This window comes from Chlorocebus sabaeus, chromosome 1, assembly GCF_047675955.1.
Source record: "Chlorocebus sabaeus isolate Y175 chromosome 1, mChlSab1.0.hap1, whole genome shotgun sequence".
Taxonomy (NCBI): Eukaryota; Metazoa; Chordata; class Mammalia; order Primates; family Cercopithecidae; genus Chlorocebus; species Chlorocebus sabaeus.
The window spans coordinates 59,053,805-59,075,941 of NC_132904.1; the positions used below are offsets into that span (position 1 = coordinate 59,053,805).

At 37.6% G+C, this 22,137-nt stretch overlaps 1 protein-coding gene across 1 annotated transcript; it reads right to left on the minus strand.

Annotated features, from left to right (window-relative positions):
* Window positions 1-14,177: 14,177 nt before the first annotated feature.
* On the minus strand, window positions 14,178-15,150 carry LOC119624262 (olfactory receptor 52E5-like). Its single transcript, XM_037997647.1, is given in 2 exon segments — window positions 14,178-15,080; window positions 15,082-15,150. Coding segments are annotated over 2 exon segments (972 nt in total).
* Between the last annotated feature and the right edge of the window lie 6,987 nt (window positions 15,151-22,137).

The following is a 22,137-nucleotide window of genomic DNA, read 5'->3' on the forward strand; positions in this document are numbered from 1 at the left end:
TGGACAAAAAGAAGGGAACAATAGACACGGGGGCTGACCTGAGGGTGGAGGGTGGGAGGAGGATGAGGATCAAAAAACTATCACTTATTATGATCACTATCTGGGTGATGAAATAATCTGTATATCAAACACCAACAACATGCAATTTATCCATGTATCAAACTGCACATGTACCCCCTGAATAAAAACGTTGGAAAGGAAAACAGAAGAAAGGTCTTGAAGAAACTGATGATGTTTGTTCCCATTATGTGAGGAGTATGAATAATTCACATGAGGCTCAAAATGAAAATTAAAAATAAAACACAATCTCATGATTCTTAACTAAAATCCAGTTATATATAAATGTCATTTTTAAATATCTCTCTACAGCAAAATTTGTTATGAGACTTTCCTCTCTGAAGAAAGTTTTCTCTGTAAGATTGCATTTTCTCTGTAAGATTACATTTTCTCTGTAAGATTTTATTCAATTTTCTCATGTATTTTTATCATTATAATGCCATGATAAAAGTTATGATGTTAACACGAGTCCATTCAACAGCATGGTTTGGGCTGTACCTATCTAACAAGCATGTGCAAAACACCTGCAAAAATTTCCGAGTTTGCTTATTGGATCCATGAAAGGCCCTACTGAGTATGCACAGGCAACTGAATGTGAATACATACAGATGTGTACATAAGAGTCCTGTACCCAGGAGACTGACTTCCTACCTACAGGACATGCAGTCTGTGTATGGCTGGATTGCCAGGAGTCCTTTCTTTCAGAGAGAAAGAAAAATCCTTTTCTTCTACCATATATCTGTCTGTCTCAGGAGAGCCTTTTTGTCCCAAAGAACGAAGAATTGATAAGTTCCCAAAGGGCAGGGTTATTGATATACTAGAGTTATGACTGCCCCAGCTACTTCTGGAACTAACCAGACTTCATTATCAGTGAAGCAAGAGCCCATGCTTTACATTTTCTGAGTCTGGATAGAGGGGGCTATACCAAGATTAGCCAGAAGACTGGAGAGAACTATGTCTTCAATTCCTACTTGTGCTCTTTTCCATTCGTGGGCCAGTACTACTGAAGTAGTCTGAAAAGAGAGTAAGTAGAGGCTGCATCCTCTCTCAGGTTGGGAGGCATATGTGCTCTGGAAACTCTTCTCTCTGGAAACCATCCTCTGGGTGTTTGGTGGTGCCAGAAATGCAGAGAAACTGCAGTTAATGGGTGCAGCACACAAACATGGCACAAGTATACATATGTAACAAACCTGCACATTGTGCACATGTACCCTAGAACTTAAAGTATAATAAAAAAAAAAAAGAAAGAAACTTTCCTGGTGCTACAGTAGAAGTCTCCAATAGTGGAGCCTAATAGCCTAACACAATATTGAAGGTCAGGTAAGGTCATTGTAAGTAAACCGAAGTAGGTTGAACAAGAAAGACAAATAGGAATGACCTAAGCAAAGAAAAATGAAAAGATTATTTTAGGCAATGAAAACTATACACATGCAGAGGCTCCGTACTAAGAGAGAAAACATACTGAGTTTTAGGAGCAAAGAGAAGAACAATAAAGCTTTGGATAAAAACTTAGGTACTTTTCATCATTTAATGACAATATGCTCAACTGTCAATATGAAGCTTCATCCATCAGTATAAAGGTATATTAAATATGTGTTGTTATTGCTTCTCTGACCCAACTGGTCTTCCCAACTGCCCTCCCTTATATAATCCCAGATTTATTCAAATATTCCAATATTTTGTGAAAAAGCAGACACTTGGGAGGTTCCAGTGGTCAAGAACTCCTGCAGTTACTGAGCAGCATTTTTTCCCTTGCAAGATTACAACTTCAAGTCAGAAAGTTCATGTCTTCTCCTTTCTTCTGTCTTTTTGTTTGTGGAGAGGAAGTATAAATTTTTCTTTTCCAACTCAAAGACAGTGCATTTTCTTATTTCTATTCTCTATTTAGCATTAACTTTTCAAAGGACATATATTTTCTCAAAATACCAGAAGATACCTTGTCTTTCTGTTCTCAATGAATTCTCAAGGTCAATGAGCGACTAAGGATCTGGCTGCTTATTTGGAAACAAAATAATGGAGGGTGACATTGGCTCCATAATCAGGAGAAATAGGACGCTAAAGACATTCAGTTCTGCCAGTTTGGGGCCTGACAAAACAGTTCTGGAGAAACTTGAAGGCCTCAATATAACAGTTGTTGCTAAGCAATAACAAGGCACTGATCATGTCATCAACTAACTGACCAAAGAGGAAAATTTTCTTTTTCTTTTCTTTTCTTTCTTTCTTTTTTTTTTTTTTTTTTTTTTTTTTTTTTTTTTTTACAAAAGAAAGAGGTTTATTGGACTTGGAGTTCCAGTGGCTGGGGAGGCCTCACAATATGGTAGAAGGCAAGGAGGAACAAGTATATCTTTTGTGGATGGCGACAGGCAAAGAGAGCTTGTATAGGGAAACTCCCATTTTTAAAACCATCAGATCTCATGAGACTCATTCAGTATCATGAGAACAGCACGGGAAAGACCCACCCCCATAATTCAATCACCTCCAACGGGGTTCCTCCCACAACACATCATAAACAAGTCATTTAAATATGTAGGAAATCATGTAAGAAGGTTTGTGGAATGTATTAGTGTATCAAACCAGTTTTTAAAAGTTTTAAATAACAGACTAATCTGCTCAGTCAGATTAAGTGACAATCACTGTGTTTGGTCTTGTGAGAAAAGATAAAATATTATTCATCTCTACTTTTGGGGAATTAACTTTATAAAGAGGGCACAATAACTTAAAGTAGAATGATGGCAGTATAATATGGCTGCTATGTTTTGAATGTCCCTCAAGGTTCATGTGTTGGAAGCTTAAACCCCAATGCAATAGTATTGGGAGGTATGACCTTTAAGAGGTGATTAGGTCACATTTAGTGCTGCTATCATGGGAGTGAGTTTGTTATAAAAGCTGACTCAGCTCTCCATTTCTAACTCCCTCTCTTCTCTCTTTCTCATGCTCATACTCTCTTGCCCTTCTACCTTCCGCCATGTGATGACCCAGTGACAAGGCCTTCACTAGAAGCAGATCCCTTGACCTTGGACTTTTCAGCTTCCAGAGCTGTGAGCCAAATAAAGTTCTATTGTTTATAAATTATCCAGTCTCTGATATCCTGTTATAGTTACACAAAACAGTACCAGGAAAATTGATATTGGGAGTAGAGTTGTTGCTACAACAAATACCTGAAAATGTGGAAGTGGTTTTTGAACTGGGTAATAGATAGAAGCTTGAAGAATTTGGAGGTGCGAGGTAGAAAAAGCCTAGATTGCTGTGAATGGAACATTAAGCACATTAATTATTTTTATTGGGGAAAAATGAGCATTTGAAATCAGTTCTATAAACTTCTGCCTTAAAAATCTATGAGAAAAAGATGAGAAAAGCATATTCAAAAAATGGAAAGAAGAAAATAATAAAAATAAGAGCCAAACTCAATAAGATAGAAAATGAACAGAAAAAGGAAAAAAAAAGTGCTACATTGAAAAAAATCATAGTGTGATATATTTCTTTATACACTATTCAGTCAAGAAAGACAAAAATACACAGAATCAAGACTCAGATTAAGATGGCAAATAGGAGGCAAGACTAGCTTGCAGCTCCTGCTCAGAGAGACAGAGCAGCATGTAGAGACTCACATCATGAACTTTTGCTCCAAGAACTACTGCAGGATCATGCCAGGAAAGCTGAGATAATCCATAGACCCTTTGAAGGAACTAGATTGCTTCTACAGACTCCCTGAGATACTGAAAAACTGTGAGTCAGCTTGCTTTCTCAGTGGGGAATCTGGTGGTCTGGAGCAAGTTCTCAGAACTGGTCACCAGCTGCCTTGAAACACTTGGTGCTGTTGTGGGGGCACAGCATTTATGACTGTGACTGCATAGGAACAGGGTGAGGCCTGTGACTGCTGGCTTTTGCCCACTTCCCTGGTGACCTGTGTGACTCAGCAGAGGCAACCACAATGTACCATGAGATATAACTCCATTGGACTGGGAATCACACAGCTATCCCCCACAACACTGCAGCAAGTTCCATTCAAGGATAGTCTGAGCTCAGCCCCCACGTGGTGGTCTTTCCCTACCCACTCTGGTTGCCAAAGACAAAGGAAATAATATCTTGAGAGCTCTATGGCCCTGCCCACCACCTGAGAAACCTGAATACTTAACCAGGTGACCCTAGGGCAAGTGTACATCCTCCCTCTAGTACTGCAGTTGATGTACTCTTGAATGTGCCACCTCCTGGCTGCAGGCCAACCAACATAAAACCAGTACACTAAACAAAAATACAACGGAGAACCCTCACAGACTCCACTTAACTCCCCTGCTACCTCCACCCGAGCAGGCGCTGGTATCTGTGGCAGAAAGACCTGAAGATAGATCACATCACAGGACTCTTTGCAGACACTCTCCAGTATTAGCCCAGAGCCCTATAGCTACACTGGGTGGCTAGACCAAGAAGAGCAAAATCAGTCATTGCAGTTCTGGTCTCAGGAAGCCTCATCCCTAGGGGAAATGGGAGAACACCAAATCAAGGGAGCACCCCCATGGGACAAAAGAATGTGAACAGCAGCACTTAATTCCTAGATCTTCCCTCTGACTTAGTCTACCCAAATGAGAAGGAGCCAGAGAAACAATTCTGGTAATATTACAAAACAAGGTTCTTTAATACCTCCAAAGGATCAAATCAGCTCACCAGCAATGGATCAAAACCAAGATGAAATCTCTGAATTACCAGAAAAATAATTCAGAAGATCAATTATTGAGCTGATCAAAGAGACACCAGAAAAATGTGAAATCCAACTTAAAGAAATAAAAAACATAATACAGGATGTGAAAGGAAAAATCTTCAGTGAAATAGATAGCATAAATAAAAAATAAACACAACTTCTGGAAATGAAGGACATACTTGGAGAAACGCAAAATGCACTGGAAAGTCTCAGCAATAGAATTGAACAAGCAGAAAAAATAACTTCAGAGCTCAAAGACAAGGTTTTCAAATTAATCCAATCCATCAAAGACAAAGAAAAAAGGATTAAAAAAATGAAGAGTCTCCAAAGAAATTTGGGACCGTGTTAAGCATCCAAACCTAAGAATAATTGGTGTTCCTGAGGAAGAAGAGAAATCTCAAAGTTTGGAAAATATATTTGAGGGAATAATCAAGGAAAACTTCTCCAGCCTTGCCAGAGAGCTAGATATCCAAATACAAGAAGTTCAAAGAACACCTGGAAAATTCATTGAAAACAGATCATCACCTAGGCACATAGTCATCAGGTTATCTAAAGTCAAGACAAAAGAAAGAATCTTAAGGACTGTGAGGCAAGGCTGGTAGTGGAGGCTCACACCTGTAATCCCAGTACTTTGGGAGGCCTAGGCAGGCGGATCACTTGAGGTCAGGAGTCCAAGACCAGTCTGGCTAACATGGTGAAACCCTGTCTCTACTAAAAATACAAAAGTTAGCTGGGTGTGGTGGCATGGGCCTTGTAGTTCCAGCTACTGGGAAGGCTGAGGCAGGAGAATTGCTTGAAACCTGGAGGCAGAGTAGCCGAGATTGCACCATTACACTCCACTCTGGGTGACAGAACAAGACTCCATCTAAAAAATAAAACAAATAAATAAATAAAAATAGAGCTATGAGACAAAAGCATCAGGTAACATATAAAGGAAAACCTATCAGAATAACAGCAGATTTCTCAGCACAAACCCTGCAAGTTAGAAGAAATTGGGTTCCTATATCTAGCATCCTTAAACAAAACAATTATCAGTCAAGAATTTTGTATCCAGTGAAACTAAGCATCATAAATAAAGGAAAGATACAGTCTTCCGTAGACAAACAAATGCTAAGAGAATTTGCTACTACCAAGCCAGAATTACAAAAACTGCAAAAAAGAGCTCTAAATCTTGAAACAAATCCTCAAAATACACCAAAATAGAACCTCCTTAAAGCATAAATCTCACAGGACCTATATAATAAAAACACAATGAAAACAACAACAACAACAACAAGGCATTCAGTCAATGAATAGCATAATGAATAGATGAGTACTTGACATCTCAATACTAAAATTGAATGTAAATGGCCTAAATGCTCCACCTAGAAGATACAGAATGGCAGAATGAAAAAGAATTCACCAACCAAGTTTCTGCTGTCTTTAGGAGACTCACCTAACACATCAAGACTCAAATAAAGTTAAGGTAAAGGAGTGGAAAAAGATATTCCATGCAAATGGACACCAAAAGCAAGCAGTAGTAGTTATTCAGACAAAACAAACATTAAAGCACCAACAGTTTAAAAAGACAAAGAAGGACATTATATAATGAAAAAATGATTAGTCCAACAGGAAAACCTCACGATCCAATATATATGCATCTAACACTGGAGCTCCCAAATTTATAAAACAATTACTACTAGACCTAAGAAATGAGATAGATGGCAACCCATTAATAGTGGGGTATTTTAGTCCTCCACTGTCAGCACTAGACAGGTCATCAAGACAGAAAGTAAATAAAAAAAACAGTGGACTTAAACTATACCCTACAACAAATGAACTTAACGGATATTTACAGAATATTCTACTCAACTACTGCAGAATATACATTCTATTCATCAGCACATGGAACATTCTACAAGATAGACCATATGATAGGCCACAAAACAAGTCAGTAAATTTAAGAAAATTAAAACTATATCAAGTACTCTGTCATACCCTGGTGAAGTCAAATTGGAAATCAACACCAAAAGGAACCCTCAAAACCATGCAAATGCATGGAAATTAAATAACCTGCTTCTGAATGATCACTGGGTTAACTATGAAATCAACATGGAAATTAAAAAATTCTCTGAACTGAATGATAATAGAGATACAACTTATCAAACCCTCTGGGATACAGCAAAGACAATGCTAAAGGAAAGTTCATAGCCTTAAATGTCTACATCAAAAAGTCTGAAAGAGCACAAATAGACAATCTAAGGTCACACCTCAAGAAACTAGAGAAACAAGAACAAACCAAACCCCAAATCAACAGAAGAAAAGAAATAACCAAGATCAGAGCAAACTAAAAAAAATAGAAACTAACGAACAAACAATATAAAAGATACATAAAACAGTAAGCTGCTCCTTTGAAAAGATATATAAAATTGGTGGATCATTGGTGAGATTAACCAAGGAAAGAAGAGAGAAGATCCAAATAAGCACAATTAGAAACAAAACAGGAGATATTACTGCTGATATGACAGAAATACAAAAGATTACTCAAAGCTCCTATGAACACCTTTATGTGGATAAACTAGAAAATCTAGAGTAGATGGATAAATTCCTGGAAATATACAACCCTCCCAGATTAAACCTGAAAGATACAGAAACTGTAATCAGACCAATAACAAGCAGTGAGGTTGAAATGGTAATTTAAAAATTGCCAACAATAAAAAGTCCAGGCCCAGGCAGATTCACAGCTGAAATCTCAGATATTGAAAGAAGAATTTTTACCAATCCTATTGACACTATTCCACAGGATAGAAAAAGAGGGAATCTTCCCCAAATCATTCTATGAAGCTAGTATCAGCCTAATATCAAAACCATGGAAAGACATAACAAAAAGAGAAAATTACTGACCACTATTCCTGATTAACATAGATGCAAAAATCCTCAACAAAATATTAGCCAGCCAAATCCAACAGCATATCAAAAAGATAATCCACCATGGTCAAGTGGGTTTTATACCAGGGATGCAAGGATGGTTTAACATCTGCAAGTCGATAAATGTGATACACCACGTAAACAGAATTGCAAGCAAAAATCACATGATCATCTCAATATATGCAAAAAAATTCAACAAAATCCAGCTTCACTTTATGATGAAAACTCTCAGCAAAATCAGCATACAAGGGACATATCTCAATGTATTAAAAGCCGTCTGTGACAAACCCACAGCCAACATTATACTGAATGGAGAAAAGTTGAAAGCATTCCCTCTGAGAAATGAAACAAGACAAGGATGCCCTTTCTCATCACTTCTATTCAACATAGTACTGGAAGTCCTAGTCAGAGCAATCAGACAAGAGAAAGAAATCGCAGGCATCCAGATTGGTAAAGAGGAAGTCAAACTGTCACTGTTTGCTGATAACATGATTGTATACCTGCAAAACCCTAAAGACTCGTCCAAAATCTCCTAGAACTGGTACACAAATTCACCAGTTTCTGGGTACAAAATTAATGTACACAAATCAGTAGCTATGCTATACACCAACAACAACCAAGCTGAGAATTAAATCAAGAACTCAGTCTCTTTTACAATAGCTTCAAAAATAACATATAAAGTATGCAGGAAAATACCTAGCCAAGGAGGTGAAACACCTCTACAAAGAAAACTGCAAAACACTGTTGAAAGAAATCATAGACAACACAAAAAATGGAAACTCATCCCATGCTCACGATGGGTAGAATCAAATTGTGAAAATGACCATACTGCCAAAAACAGTCTACAAATTCAACGCAATTCCCATCAAAATACCACCATCATTCTTCATAAAACTAGAAAAAAAATCCTAAAATTCATATGGAATCAAAAAAGAGCCCACACACCCAAAGCAAGACTAAGCAAAAAATAACAAATCTGAAGGTATCACATTACCCGACTTCAAACTATACTATACAACCACAGGCACATAGACCAATGGAACAGAATAGAGAACCCAGAAATAAACTCAAATACTTACAGCAAACTCATCTTCAAAAAGCAAGAAAAACATAAAGTGGGGAAAGGACACCCCTTTCAATAAATGGTTCTAGGATAACTGGCAAGTCATATGTAGAAAAGTGAAACTGGATCCTCATCTCTCACCTGATACAAAAATCAACTCCAGATGGATCGAAGACTTAAATCTAAGATCTGAAACCATAACGATTCTAGACGATAACATTGGAAAAACCCTTTTAGACATTGGCTTAGGCAAAGACTTCATGACCAAGAACCCAAAAGCAAATGCAACAAAAACAAAGATAAATAGGTGGGACTTAATTAAACTAAAAAGCTTCTGTGTAACAGAAGAAACAATCAGCAGAGCAAACAGACCAACCCCAGAGTGGGAAAAATTCTTCACAATCTATACACTCGATAAAGGACTGATATACAGATCTACAAAGAACTCAAACAAATCAGCAAGAAATAAAACAATCCCATCAGCAAATGGGATAAGGTCATGAATAGATAATTCTCAAAAGAAGATATACAAGTGGCCAACAAGCATATGAAAAAATACTCAACATCACTAATTACCAGAGAAATGCAAATCAAAACAAGAACGTGATACCATCTTACTCTTGCAAGAATGGCCATAATCAAAAAATCAAAAAAAATTATAGATGTTGGTGTGGTTACAGTAAAAAGAGAACACTTGTACACTGTTGGTGGGAATGTAAACTAATAAAACCATTATGGAAAACTGCGTGGAGATACCTTAAAGAACTAAAAGTAGATGTACCGTTTGATCCAGCAGTCCCACTTCTGTGTATCGATTCAGAGAAAAAGAAGTCATTATACAAAAAAGGATAATTGCACACTCATATTTATAGCAGCACAATTTACAATTGCAAAAAATATGGAACCAGCCCAAATGCCCATCAATCGAGTGGATGAAGAAAATGCATTATATACATACACCATGGAATAATGCTCAGCCCTAAAAAGGAAAGAAATAATGGTATTTGCAACAACCTGGATGGAATTGCAGACTATTATTCTAAATGAAGTAACTCAGGAATGGAAAATCAAACTTTACATGTTTTCACTCATATGTGGGAGCTAAGCTATGAAGGCACAAAGGCATAAGAGTGATACAATGGACTTTGGGGACTCAGGTGAAAGGGTGGGAAGAGGGCAAGGGATAAAAGACTATACATTGGGTACAGTGTACACTGCTCGGGTAATGAGTGCAGCAAAATCTCAAAAATCGCCACTAAAGAACTTATTCATATAACCAAACACCACCTGTTGCCCCAAAACCTATTGAAATAAAAAAGAAAAAAATACACAAATATATACATACACACATATATAATCACACACATATATGTGTATATATATTTACATACATATCCCAATACATATATCATGACTAGAAGTGGCTGATCATCAAATGTCTTTGGGTCTATAACCTAGTCTGGGATCATACACACATATATAGTCACACACATATATGCCCCAATACATATATCATCATGACTAGAAGTGGCTGATCATCAAATGTCTTTAGGTCTATAACCTAGTCTGGGATCTGTTTTTTCCTGATCCCATAGATAACAGGGTTGAATACAGGTAGAACAACCATATATAGATTGACCAGAAATATACAAGTATAACCAGGGATGCTTTCAGCAAGCAGTGCATCAGAAAAAAAATACTGGGATGTAGAAGATGAGCATGACAGACATGGGAACCACAGGTACTGAGAGCCTCGAACTGGCCAGTCCATGGTGGTAAGTGAAACACTGTGTAGTTTCTTTACATAGGAGGAACCAATTGCATTAAGATCAATAAATCCCACAAGAAGGCAACCACTCCAAACAAATTATTGGCTCTGATACTGGCATGGGAAAGATGGGCAATGCCCATGTGCTCACAGTTCACGTGGGGGATGATATGGGCAGCACAGAATGACAATAGCAAGATGAGAAACTCAAAAGGGATGATGAAGATTAAAGATCTCATTATCATGACTTCATAGGATGGCTACCACCTTGTTCGTGAGAATCATGGTATATCTCAGTGGACTGTGAAATACAACATAGTGGTCTATGGCCAGGATAGTTAGTACCCCAAATTCCACGCTAGTGCATAGATAAATCGTAAGCATCTGTATGTAAACAAGGAAGGCACCAAAAACTATTTCTCTGAAGTTGAACTGGAAGATACTAAGCATCTTGGAGATAGTAACAATGGACAGACTTAGGTTAGTGGAGGTCAACATTTTCATCAGTGGCCCCTGATGAAAATATTCAGCTATCAAATAGAGTGACTGTGTGTAAAGACCTACCTTTCAGCAGCCTTGGAATTTTGAAATAATAAGCAAAGTTGAATCCTTTTAGATTGGCTTGAAACATGCCAATGTTTCACAGATGTGGACTCAGCCAAGATGACCAATATTCAATGCTTTCCATAACATTTGTCATAGCCCAGCCGAACTGCTCCAAGACTCGCAGTATTGATGGCTTTGTACAAAATGAGTTTAAAAAAAGACTCGCAGTATTGATGGCTTTGTACAAAATGAGTTTAAAAAAACTCAAGAGCTTGATAAACTCCCTAGACACCTTTCCTTCTTGGGAATTCTATGTGCACACAGTGCTATTTTCAAACATGCTCCTGGCTCCCATGTTACAGTCCCTGTAACATGCACTTGGTGATGAATGGGGTTTTCTCTTCTGTATTAGCTTCTATGCTCCTTAGAAATTACGGTTTTCTATTATTCATTTCCATTCAGATTACTCACTTTCTGGAGCAAGCAACATTTAACAAAGTCTCAGAAATGATACAGGAAAACTCTTAAATAGTAGAAATTCTTAACGTATGACACCAAAATTAAGTGGTCTGGTGGTTAAACATATTTTGGGTACAGTGAACAAAATTGAACATATTAGAGCCTTTAAATATACAAATGTAAATATTCAGACTCTAAAATGAGATTTTCATAATTAAAATATGAAATAATAACACATTAAATAAACTATAATTGAAAAGTGGTATTTTACTTAGAAGATAATCCATAATGATTTTTTTCTCATCTTTATTCCTTGTTAAATTATCTGTTTAGTTTTTCTTTATTTCTTTGTCAATTTCAAAATATCTACTTAGAAAATAATTACTTCATTTCTTTTTCTTTATATATTTATATGACGTATCACTTCAGTTTACTTCCACTTGTCAATTTATACTGCCATTTATTGTTATTACTTTTGCACTATTCTCTGTACATTCCTACTCACTCTACCTTGAGTTTCAATCAGGGCTCCATTTCCAATTAGAAGCCAGCTTCACATTTTTGCAGCTCCTAGAATACTCAAATAAATAAATTGTCCTATTTATCTTCTTTTATTTTTTATTATTTATTTATTTATTTATTATACTTTAAGTTCTAGGGTACATGTGCATAACGTGCAGGTTTGTTACATATGTATACTTGTGCCATGTTGCTGTGCTGCACCCATCAACTCGTCATTTACATCAGGTATAACTCCCAATGCAATCCCTCCCCCCTCCCCCCTCCCCATGATAGGCCCCGGTGTGTGATGTTCCCCTTCCCGAGTCCAAGTGATCTCATTGTTCAGTTCCCACCTATGAGTGAGAACATGCGGTGGTTGGTTTTCTGTTCTTGTGATAGGTTGCTAAGAATGATGGTTTCCAGCTGCATCCATGTCCCTACAAAGGACACAAACTCATCCTTTTTTATGGCTGCATAGTATTCCATGGTGTATATGTGCCACATTTTCTTAATCCAGTCTGTCACTGATGGACATTTGGGTTGATTCCAAGTCTTTGCTATTGTGAATAGTGCCGCAATAAACATACGTGTGCATGTGTCTTTATAGCAGCATGATTTATAATCCTTTGGGTATATACCCAGTAATGGGATGGCTGAGTCATATGGTACATCTAGTTCTAGATCCTTGGGGAATCGCCATACTGTTTTCCATAATGGTTGAACTATTTTACAATCCCACCAACAGTGTAAAAGTGTTCCTATTTCTCCACATCCTCTCCAGCACCTGTTGTTTCCGGACTTTTTAATGATTGCCATTCTAACTGGTGTGAGATGGTATCTCATTGTGGTTTTGATTTGCATTTCTCTGATGGCCAGTGATGATGAGCATTTTTTCATGTGTCTGTTGGCTGTATGAATGTCTTCTTTTGAGAAATGTCTCTTCATATCCTTTGCCCACTTTTGGATGGGGTTGTTTGTTTTTTTTCTTGTAAATTTGTTTGAGTTCTTTGTAGGTTCTGGATATTAGCCCTTTGTCAGATGAGTAGATTGCAAAAATTTTCTCCCATTCTGTAGGTTGCCTGTTCACTCTGATAGTAGTTTCTTTTGCTGTGCAGAAGCTCTTTAGTTTAATGAGATCCCATTTGTCAATTTTGGCTTTTGCTGCCGTTGCTTTTGGTGTTTTAGACATGAAGTCTTTGCCCATGTCTATGTCCTGAATGGTACTACCTAGGTTTTCCTCTAGGGTTTTTATGGTCCTATTTATCTTCTATATCTTATTAAGAATGACTTCATATTATTTCAGCAGCCACACTATTACAGTCTGCCCTAAAACCCACTCTAGCAAAGACTGTGAAGGATGGGATTTCTCTGAGTCCTTAAGCCCAAGATAGATCCCTGTTAACTCTTCAGGCTTTATAGTCTCCTGACTGAAAGTCTCTTTCATGAAGGTAAAAACTGAGAAGTACATGAAGAGCCACATGCATTGGAATAATCTGGATCTGGAGAGCTGACCTCAAACCAGGGATTGTATACTGGAGCTGGATTAGTAAATGAAATCTGCATACATTAGAAATAACAGTTACACTATAATTATGTTTGGTAAGCACTCACTGTATTTGTTTCCAAATCTTTTAATGCTTTACAAGCTTCACAGGTTTTCACAACATTCCCTTTAAGCTTCAGTATCCCTGCTCATAAAATGTTATAAATCAGTATGAGTTTAGTACTGTGAACTCAAAGAGTCTAAGTGAAATTCTCACGTCAAAATTTTAGGTAAGGCCATAATCTGTATTTAAATCTAGATCTTATGACTCCCAGTTAATTTCTCTTGTCGCTGTATCCTGCTTGGTTTTGATGAAATACCACATCATTTTAATCATCATGAACTTCAGCTTTGGATATTAAATAGAGAGAATCTACAATTACTGGGCAATAACTTTTACAAAACCTTTGTCTCTCTTTAAGCATTTTGTAGTATCGTGGGGTTTAAATGTGGGTATTTTTTGTACTTTTAATGGGTGAAACAGAGAGATTGTTTTGGAATCTTTGAGCTATACCTTCCAATGGACCGTACTGAAATCACGCGACGTTGTAGGGGATATAATGCTATTGGCTCATGTGGGGCTGCAATAGAAGTAGTAAAAAAAAAAGTTTCCAGTGTTTATTTTGTTATGACTTCATTATCTTCTAACTGAATTGTTGTGGAAGATCCACTTGGGGGCAAAATGCCAAAAGCTTTTAGGATTAAGTATCCTATGTTTTGTCTTGACCCCATAGATAACAGGGTTAAGAGCAGGAGGAAAAACCACATATATATTGGCCAGAAGAATGTGGATGTAATGAGGGATGTTGTGGCCAAAGCAGTGTATCATGAAGGAAAAGAGGACTGGCAGGTAGAAAGCCAACATAACACAGACGTGAGAGCTACATGTGCTGAGTGCCTTAAGCCGGGCATGCCAGGATGGGAGATGGAAGACAGCTCAGAGGATTTGGACACAGGAAAATCCAATCACAGAAAGGTCAATGCATCCCACTGAGAAGGCAATCAATTCATATATAACATTAACTCTAATACTGGCACAAGCTAACTTTGCCAAGCCCATGTGTTCACAATAGGTATGAAGGATAATCCGGACACCACAGAAAGGCAATCTCAGGATGAGAAATAAGAATGGAGTCACAAACACCAAAGTCCTGACAATGATGACTATGACCAGAATGGCTATTACCTTGTTAGTAAGGATCATGCTATATCTCAGGGGGTTGCAGATGGCAATATAATGATCTATGGCCATGACTGTCAGTACTACAGACTCCAGGCCAGTGCATATATGAATGGTATACATCTGTGTGATGCAGGCACCAAACACAATCTCTCCAAGATTAAACCAGAAAATTCCCAGCATCTTGGGAATGGTTGTTGGAGACAAGCCCAGTTCAGTGCAGGCCAACATGGCTAGGAAGTAAAACATGGGTTGGTGGAGGCTCTGTTCAGTCTGTATCACAAACAAGATAGTGATGTTCCCTAGAAGGGCTATTAGATACACTGCAAAGAAGGGGAAGCCAATCCATACATGCACATCCTTCCAGCCCTGGGACCCCCACTAGGAGGAAGGTGGAAGGGTGAAACCGTGTGTTGTTTAGATGAAGCATATTGGTGGCAATTCCCTACAGACACATTTCTTGCATGAGTTTTCTTGCTTCCAGTGAGAAACGATAACTTCTTTCACAGTATGGTGTCTATTTCTTGGAGAAACAGAAAATCCATTCTTTAACTCCATAATACAGCATAGGAGACCTAAAGAGGGAATATGAAATATAGTTAAAAAGACACTCTCACTTTCAAATATTTGCTCCACTTACACAGAAAACCATGCAGAAAGTTTCCAAAATATAACAATCCTGCACTTCCCATGTTTTTCATCCCTTCAGTCTCTAAGAAAAACTTCCATATGGTATTAAATTAGCATATACTTATTGCTAATTATACTTGTTAATCAGGATGTAAAGAGCAGCCAAGATGAAGTGTGTGTGTGTGTGGGTGTAAAATATCACTGGACTGAGATTGAGGAGGAAATGATAAGAGGAATGATACATTCTTGCAAAGTACATCTGAGAAATTAAGAATATTCTATGTGAGAGGAGCCTCAGTAAATTTGGAGGATTGGTTAGCAGGTGTTTGGATTTGAGATAATCAATAAAATTTTAAAATTTAGACACATAAGGTAACTATTGCATAATTCCAGAAAAACAATGCTCCCTCTTAGAACTTCAAAGGCCCTTCACTCACTATGTTATGTTATGTTTCCTTTCCTGAATAGAAAACACTGGATGCTCTCAGATACTTTGTGGAGCCTTTTATGATTTATGATCTTCTTTTCTGTCTTCTCCATTTTGCATTATATAAATGGACAATCGCTTCATAATACCACCTAGATAGTGGCAATGTAATTGATTCTATCTTTTTAAAAGATACTGAGGTCAGATACTTGCCTCAGACTGGGGAGATTCTAGTTTGCATTAATGCTGTAATAGTTTCCCTGGTATACTGATGGACAGTAATATATTTAAGTTGGCAGCAGGCTAGTTTACTGTCATAGTTGAGTCTGTCTGGTGTGCCTTGTGGTTGAGTCTGGGTTGTAACTGGCCCTGTGCGATTCTATCTGCAACATAACAGAACTGTGGGGTGCTTGGGTGTGTGCAAATGAGACTAGGACTTGATTAGAAACTTTGCTGCTACAGGGTGTATTCTGTGGTAGGTTTTGGGCCATGGATGGAATATATTGAGTGATTGGGTTTGTCAGATTCGGGCAGTGCCATATCCAGAGCAGTGCCATGGCTTAAGTTACTTTGATGCTCATTTCAATGCAATGAGTTCTAATATGGTGCTACTAATCTTAAAGAAAAAATATTCCTGTGACTTGGCTATAATGCAGGCCTAAAGAATTGCTTTGGAAGTATAGTGGTATGTGTATTGGGGTTTGTATATTCCCAGATTCTGTCCAATTTCATGGTGTGGAATTGCTTCCCAAGATATGTCATGATTCTGCTGAAGGGAGGGAAGATACTTTATGATATGATGTTTTCCTGAGTTGTATTAGAAATTTTTTCTACTTATGGGATTTGATTACAGGAAAGTCAGTGTCACAAAATCAACATACAAAGATCAGTAGCATTTCTATATACCAGTATTCTTCAAGCTGAGAACCAAATCAAGAATTCAAATCCATTTAAAATAGCCACACAAAACTAACATATATAGAAATACATTTAACCAAGGAAGTAAAAGATCTCTACAAGGAGAACTAAAAAACTTTGATGAAATAAATCACAGATAACACAAACTAATGGAAACACATTTCACACTTTTGTTCTGGAATTTTTTTCTAGTTTTTATCTGAGGATATTTCCTTTGTCACTATAGGCTTCAAAGCAATCCAAAATATCCCCTCACATATTGCACAAGAACAGTGCTAGCAAACTGCTCCATGAAAGAGTGGTGTAACTCCGTGAGATGAATTCACACAGCACAAAGCAGTTTCTCAGAAAGCTTGTTTCTAGTTTGTATCTGAGGAAATTTCCTTTTTCAACATAGTCCCAATGCCCTCCCAAATATCCCACTGCAGATTCCGCAAAAACAGCAAACTGCTCAATAAAAGAGTGGTGTCACTCTGTGAGATGAATTTACATCTCACAAACAGTTTTTCCAAAGGCTTCTCTCCAGTTTTTATCTGAGATTAATTCCTTTTTCACTATAGTACTCAATGCGCTCACAATATCCCATTGCAGATTCCATGACAACAGTGTTAGGAAACCGCTCTATGAAAAGAAAGGTGTAACTCAGAGATGAATTGACACAGCACGAAGTCGTTTCTCAGAAAGCTTTCTTCTAGCTTTATCTGATTATAGTGCCTTTGTCACCTTAGGCTTCAAAGTGATCCAAAATATCCCTTCTCAGATTCCACAAAAAAAGTGCTAGCAAACTGCTCTATGAAAGAGTGATGTAACTCTGTGAGATGAATTCACACTCACAAAGCAGTTTCTGAGAAAGCTTCTTTCTACTTTTCATCAGATGATATTTCCATTTTCACCATACTCCTCAATGTGCTCCAGAATATCCCACTGTAGATTCTGCAAAATCAATGTTAGCAAACTGCTCAGTGAAAGAGTGGTGTGACTCTGTGAGAAGAATTCACACATCACAAAGCAGTTTCTCAGAAAACTTGTTTCTAGTTTTTATCTGAGGATATTTCCTTTGTCACCATAGGCTCCAAGTCATCCAAAATATATCCCCTCTCAGATTCCACAAAAACAGTGCTGGCAATCTGCTCCATGAAAGAGTAGTGTAACGCTGTGACATGAATTCGCACATCACAAAGCAGTTTCTCAGAAAGTTTCTCTCTAGTTTTTATCTGATGCTATTTCCTTTTTCACCATGGGCTTCAATGCAATCCAAAGTATCCCTTCTCAGATTCCACAGAAGCAGTGCTAACAAACTCCTCCAGTAAAAGAATGGTGTAGCTCTGTGAGATGAATTCACACATCACAAAGCCGTATCTCAGAAAGCTCTTTTCTAGTTTTTATCTGAGGATATTTCCTTTGTCACCATGGCCCTCAAAATAATCAAAAATATCCTTTCTCAGATTCCACAAGAAGTGCTAGCACACGGCTCCATGAAAGAGTGATGTAACTCTGTGTGATGAAATCCTACATCACAAAGCAGTTTCTCAGAAAGCTTGTTTCCAGTTTTTATCTGAGGATATTTCCTTTGTCAAAATTGGATTCAAAGCGATGAGAAATGTCCCTTCTCAGATTCCACAAAAACTGTGCTAGCGAACGGCTCCATGAAAGATTGATGTAACTTTGCGAGATGAATTCACACAGCACAAAGCAGTTTCTCAGAAAGCTTCTTTCAAATTTTTATCAGGACATTTCCCTTTTCACCATTGGCCTCAATGCCCTGCCAAATATCCCATTGCAGATTCCACTAAAATAGTGTTAGCAGACTGCTCAATGAAAGAGAGGTGTAACTCTCTGAGATGAATTTACACATCACACAGCAGTTTCTCCAAAGTCTTCTCTCCAGTTTTTATCCGATGATATTTCCTTTTTCACCATAGTACTCAATGAGCTCGCAATATCCCATTGCAGATTAAACAAAAACAGTGTTAGTAAACTGTTCCATGAAATATGGTTTCACTTTGTGAGATGAATTCACACATCACAAAGCAGTTTCTCAGAAAGCTTCTTTCCTGTTTTTTTATCTGAGGATATTTCCTACTTAAACACAGGCCTCAATGTGCTCCCGTATATTTCATCACAGATTCCGCAAACACATGTTAGTCAACTCCTCAATGAAAACCACTATGTAACTCTGTGAGATAAATTCACACTTCACAAAGCTGTCTCTCAGACAGTTTCTTTCTAGTTTTCATCTGAGGTTATTTCCTTTGTCACTATAGGCTTCAAAGCGATCCAAAACATCCCTTCACATATTCCACAAGAACAGTGCTAACAAACTGCTCCATGAAAGAGCCATGTAACTCTCTGAGATGAATTCATACAGCACAAAGCACTTTCTCAGAAAGCTTGTTTCTAGTTTGTATCCGAAGATGTTTCCTTTTTCAACATAGTCCTCAATGCCTTCCCAAATATCCCACTGCAGATTCCACGAAAACAGTGTTAGCAAACTGCTCAATAGAAGAGTGGTGTAACCCTGTGAGATTAATTTATGCCTCACAAAACAGTTTCTCTGAAGACTTCTCTCCAGTTTTTATCTGAGTATATTTCGTTTTACACCATAGCACTCAACGCGCTTGCAATATTCCATTGCAGATTCCACAACAACAGTGTTAGGAAACTGCTCCATGAAAAGAAAGGTGTAACTCTGAGGGATGAATTCATACAGTATAAAGCAGTTTCTCAGAAAACTTCTTTCTAGCTTTATCTTATTACATTGCCTTTGTCACCATAGGCTTCAAAGTGATCCAAAATACCTCTTCTCAGATTCCACAAAAAACAGTGCTAGCAAACTGCTCCATGAAAGAGTGATGTAACTCTGTGAGATGAATTCACACTCACAAAGCAGTTTCTGAGAAAGCTTCTTTCTACTTTTCATCAGATGATATTTCCATTTTCACTATACTCCTCAATGCGCTCCAGAATATCCCACTGCAGATTCTGCGAAATCAATGTTAGCAAACTGCTCAGTGAAAGAGTGGTGTGACTCTGTGAGAAGAATTCACATGTCACAAAACAGTTTCTCAGAAAGCTTGTTTCCAGTTTTTATCTGAGGATATTTCCTTTGTCACCATAGGCTCCAAACCATCCAAAATATCCCCTCTCAGATTCCACAAAAACAGTGCTGGCAATCTACTCCATGAAAGAGTAGAATTAATCCAGGTGTCCATCAATGGTAGATTGGATTTTAAAAAGTGGTACATATATACACCATTGAATACTATGCAGCCATGAAAAGAATGAAATCATATTCTTTGCAGCAATAGAGATGGAGCCAAAGGTCATAATTCTAAGCAAATTAACACAGGAAAACAAAATCAAATATTGCATGTTCTCAGTTATAAATGGAAGCTAAACAACACATGGACATAAATATGGGAACAATAGACACTGTGGACTATTAGAGGCTGGAGGGAGAAAGTAGGTTGAAAAACTGCCTTTTGGGTACTATGTTCACTACCTGAGTGATGGAATTCACACCCCAAACCTTAACATCCTGCAACAGTCCCATGTAACAAACCTGCACAAGTATCCCCTGTATCTGAAATAAGAGTTGAAATTTATTGTGTATTTCAAAATAGCTAAAAGAGAGGATTTTCAATGTTGTCACCACAACGAATCAAGAAACATTTGGGTGACAAATATGCTAATTATCATGATTTGACAATTCTATAATGTACATATATATCAAAACATCACAATTCACCCCATAATATATATCATTATTATTTATCAACTAAAAATTTAATAAAACTTTTAAATTTTGCGCCAGGACAACAGGATATGCACATGATAAAAGAGGGAAGTTTTATGTGTGCAGGTGCTCATGCTTGTAATCCCAGCACTTTGTGAGGCCAAAGTGGGGAGATTACGAGGTCAGGAGATTGAGACCATCTTGGCCAACATGGTGAAACCTTGTCTCTACTAAAATACAAAAAATTAGCCAGGTGTGGTGGCACGTGCCTGTGATACTAGCTACTTGGGAGGCTGAGGAAGGGAAATCACTTGAATCCAGGAGGTGGAGGTTGCAGTGAGCTGAGATTGTGCCGCTGCACTCCAGTCTGGCAACAGAGCAAGGATCTGTCTCAAAAAAAAAAAGTAAACTTAACACTATATATATATACACACTATATATATACAAAAATTAAATTTATTTATTTATTTAGTTTTTTATTTATTTTTTTATTTTTTCATTTAAAAAATACTTTATTGTTTAAAAAAATGCTAATGATCATCTAAGCCTTCAGCCAGTCATGATCTTTTCTCTGGTGGAGGGTCATGTCTACGTATTGATGGCCGCTGACTGATCAGCATGGTGATTACTGAAGGTTGGTCTGGCTGTGGCAATTTCTTAAGACAACAGTGAAATTTGTTGCATCAATTGACTGTTCCTTTCATGAAAGATTTCTCTGTAGCTTGCAGTGCTGTTTGATAGTATTTTACCCATAAACTTCTTTCTGAATTGGAGTCAGGCTTCTCCAACCTTTCCACTGCTTTATCAATAAAGTTTATGTAATATTCTAAATCTTTTGTTGTCATTTCAATAATGTTCACAGTATCTTCATCAGGAGTAGATTCCATCTCAGGAAACCGCTTCCTTTGCTGATCCATAAAATACAACTCCTCATTTGTTCAGATTTTGTCATGCGATTGTAGCAGTTGAGTTCTGTCTTCAGGGTCCACTTCTAATTATAGTTATCTTGCTAATTCTACCACATCTGTGATTACTTTCACCATGGAAGTCTTGAACCCCTTGAAGTCATTCATGAGGGTTGGAATGAACATCTAAATTTCTGTTACTGCTGATATTCTGACTTCCTCCTACGAATCAGAAATGCTCTTAATGGCATCTACAATAGTGAATCCTTTCTAAAAGATTTTCAATTTACTTTGCCCAGATCCATCAGAAGAATCACTATCTATGGCACCTACAGCCTTACAAAATGTATTTCTTAAGTGGCACATATACACCATGGAATACTATGCAGTCAGAAAAAAGGATGAGTTTGTGTCCTTTGTAGGGACATGGATGCAGCTGGAAACCATCATTCTTAGCAACCTATCACAAGAACAGAAAACCAAACACCGCATGTTCTCACTCATAGGTGGGAACTGAACAATGAGATCACTTGGACTCGGGAAGGGGAACATCACACACCGGGGCCTATCATGCGGAGGGGGGAGAGGAGAGGGATTGCATTGGGAGTTATACCTGATGTAAATGACGAGTTGATGGGTGCTGACGAGTTGATGGGTGCAGCACAGCAACATAGCACAAGTATACATATGTAACAAACCTGCACGTTATGCACATGTACCCTAGAACTTAAAGTATAATTAAAATATATATATATATATATATATATATATATATATATATATAAAGGCACAATTTGAGAA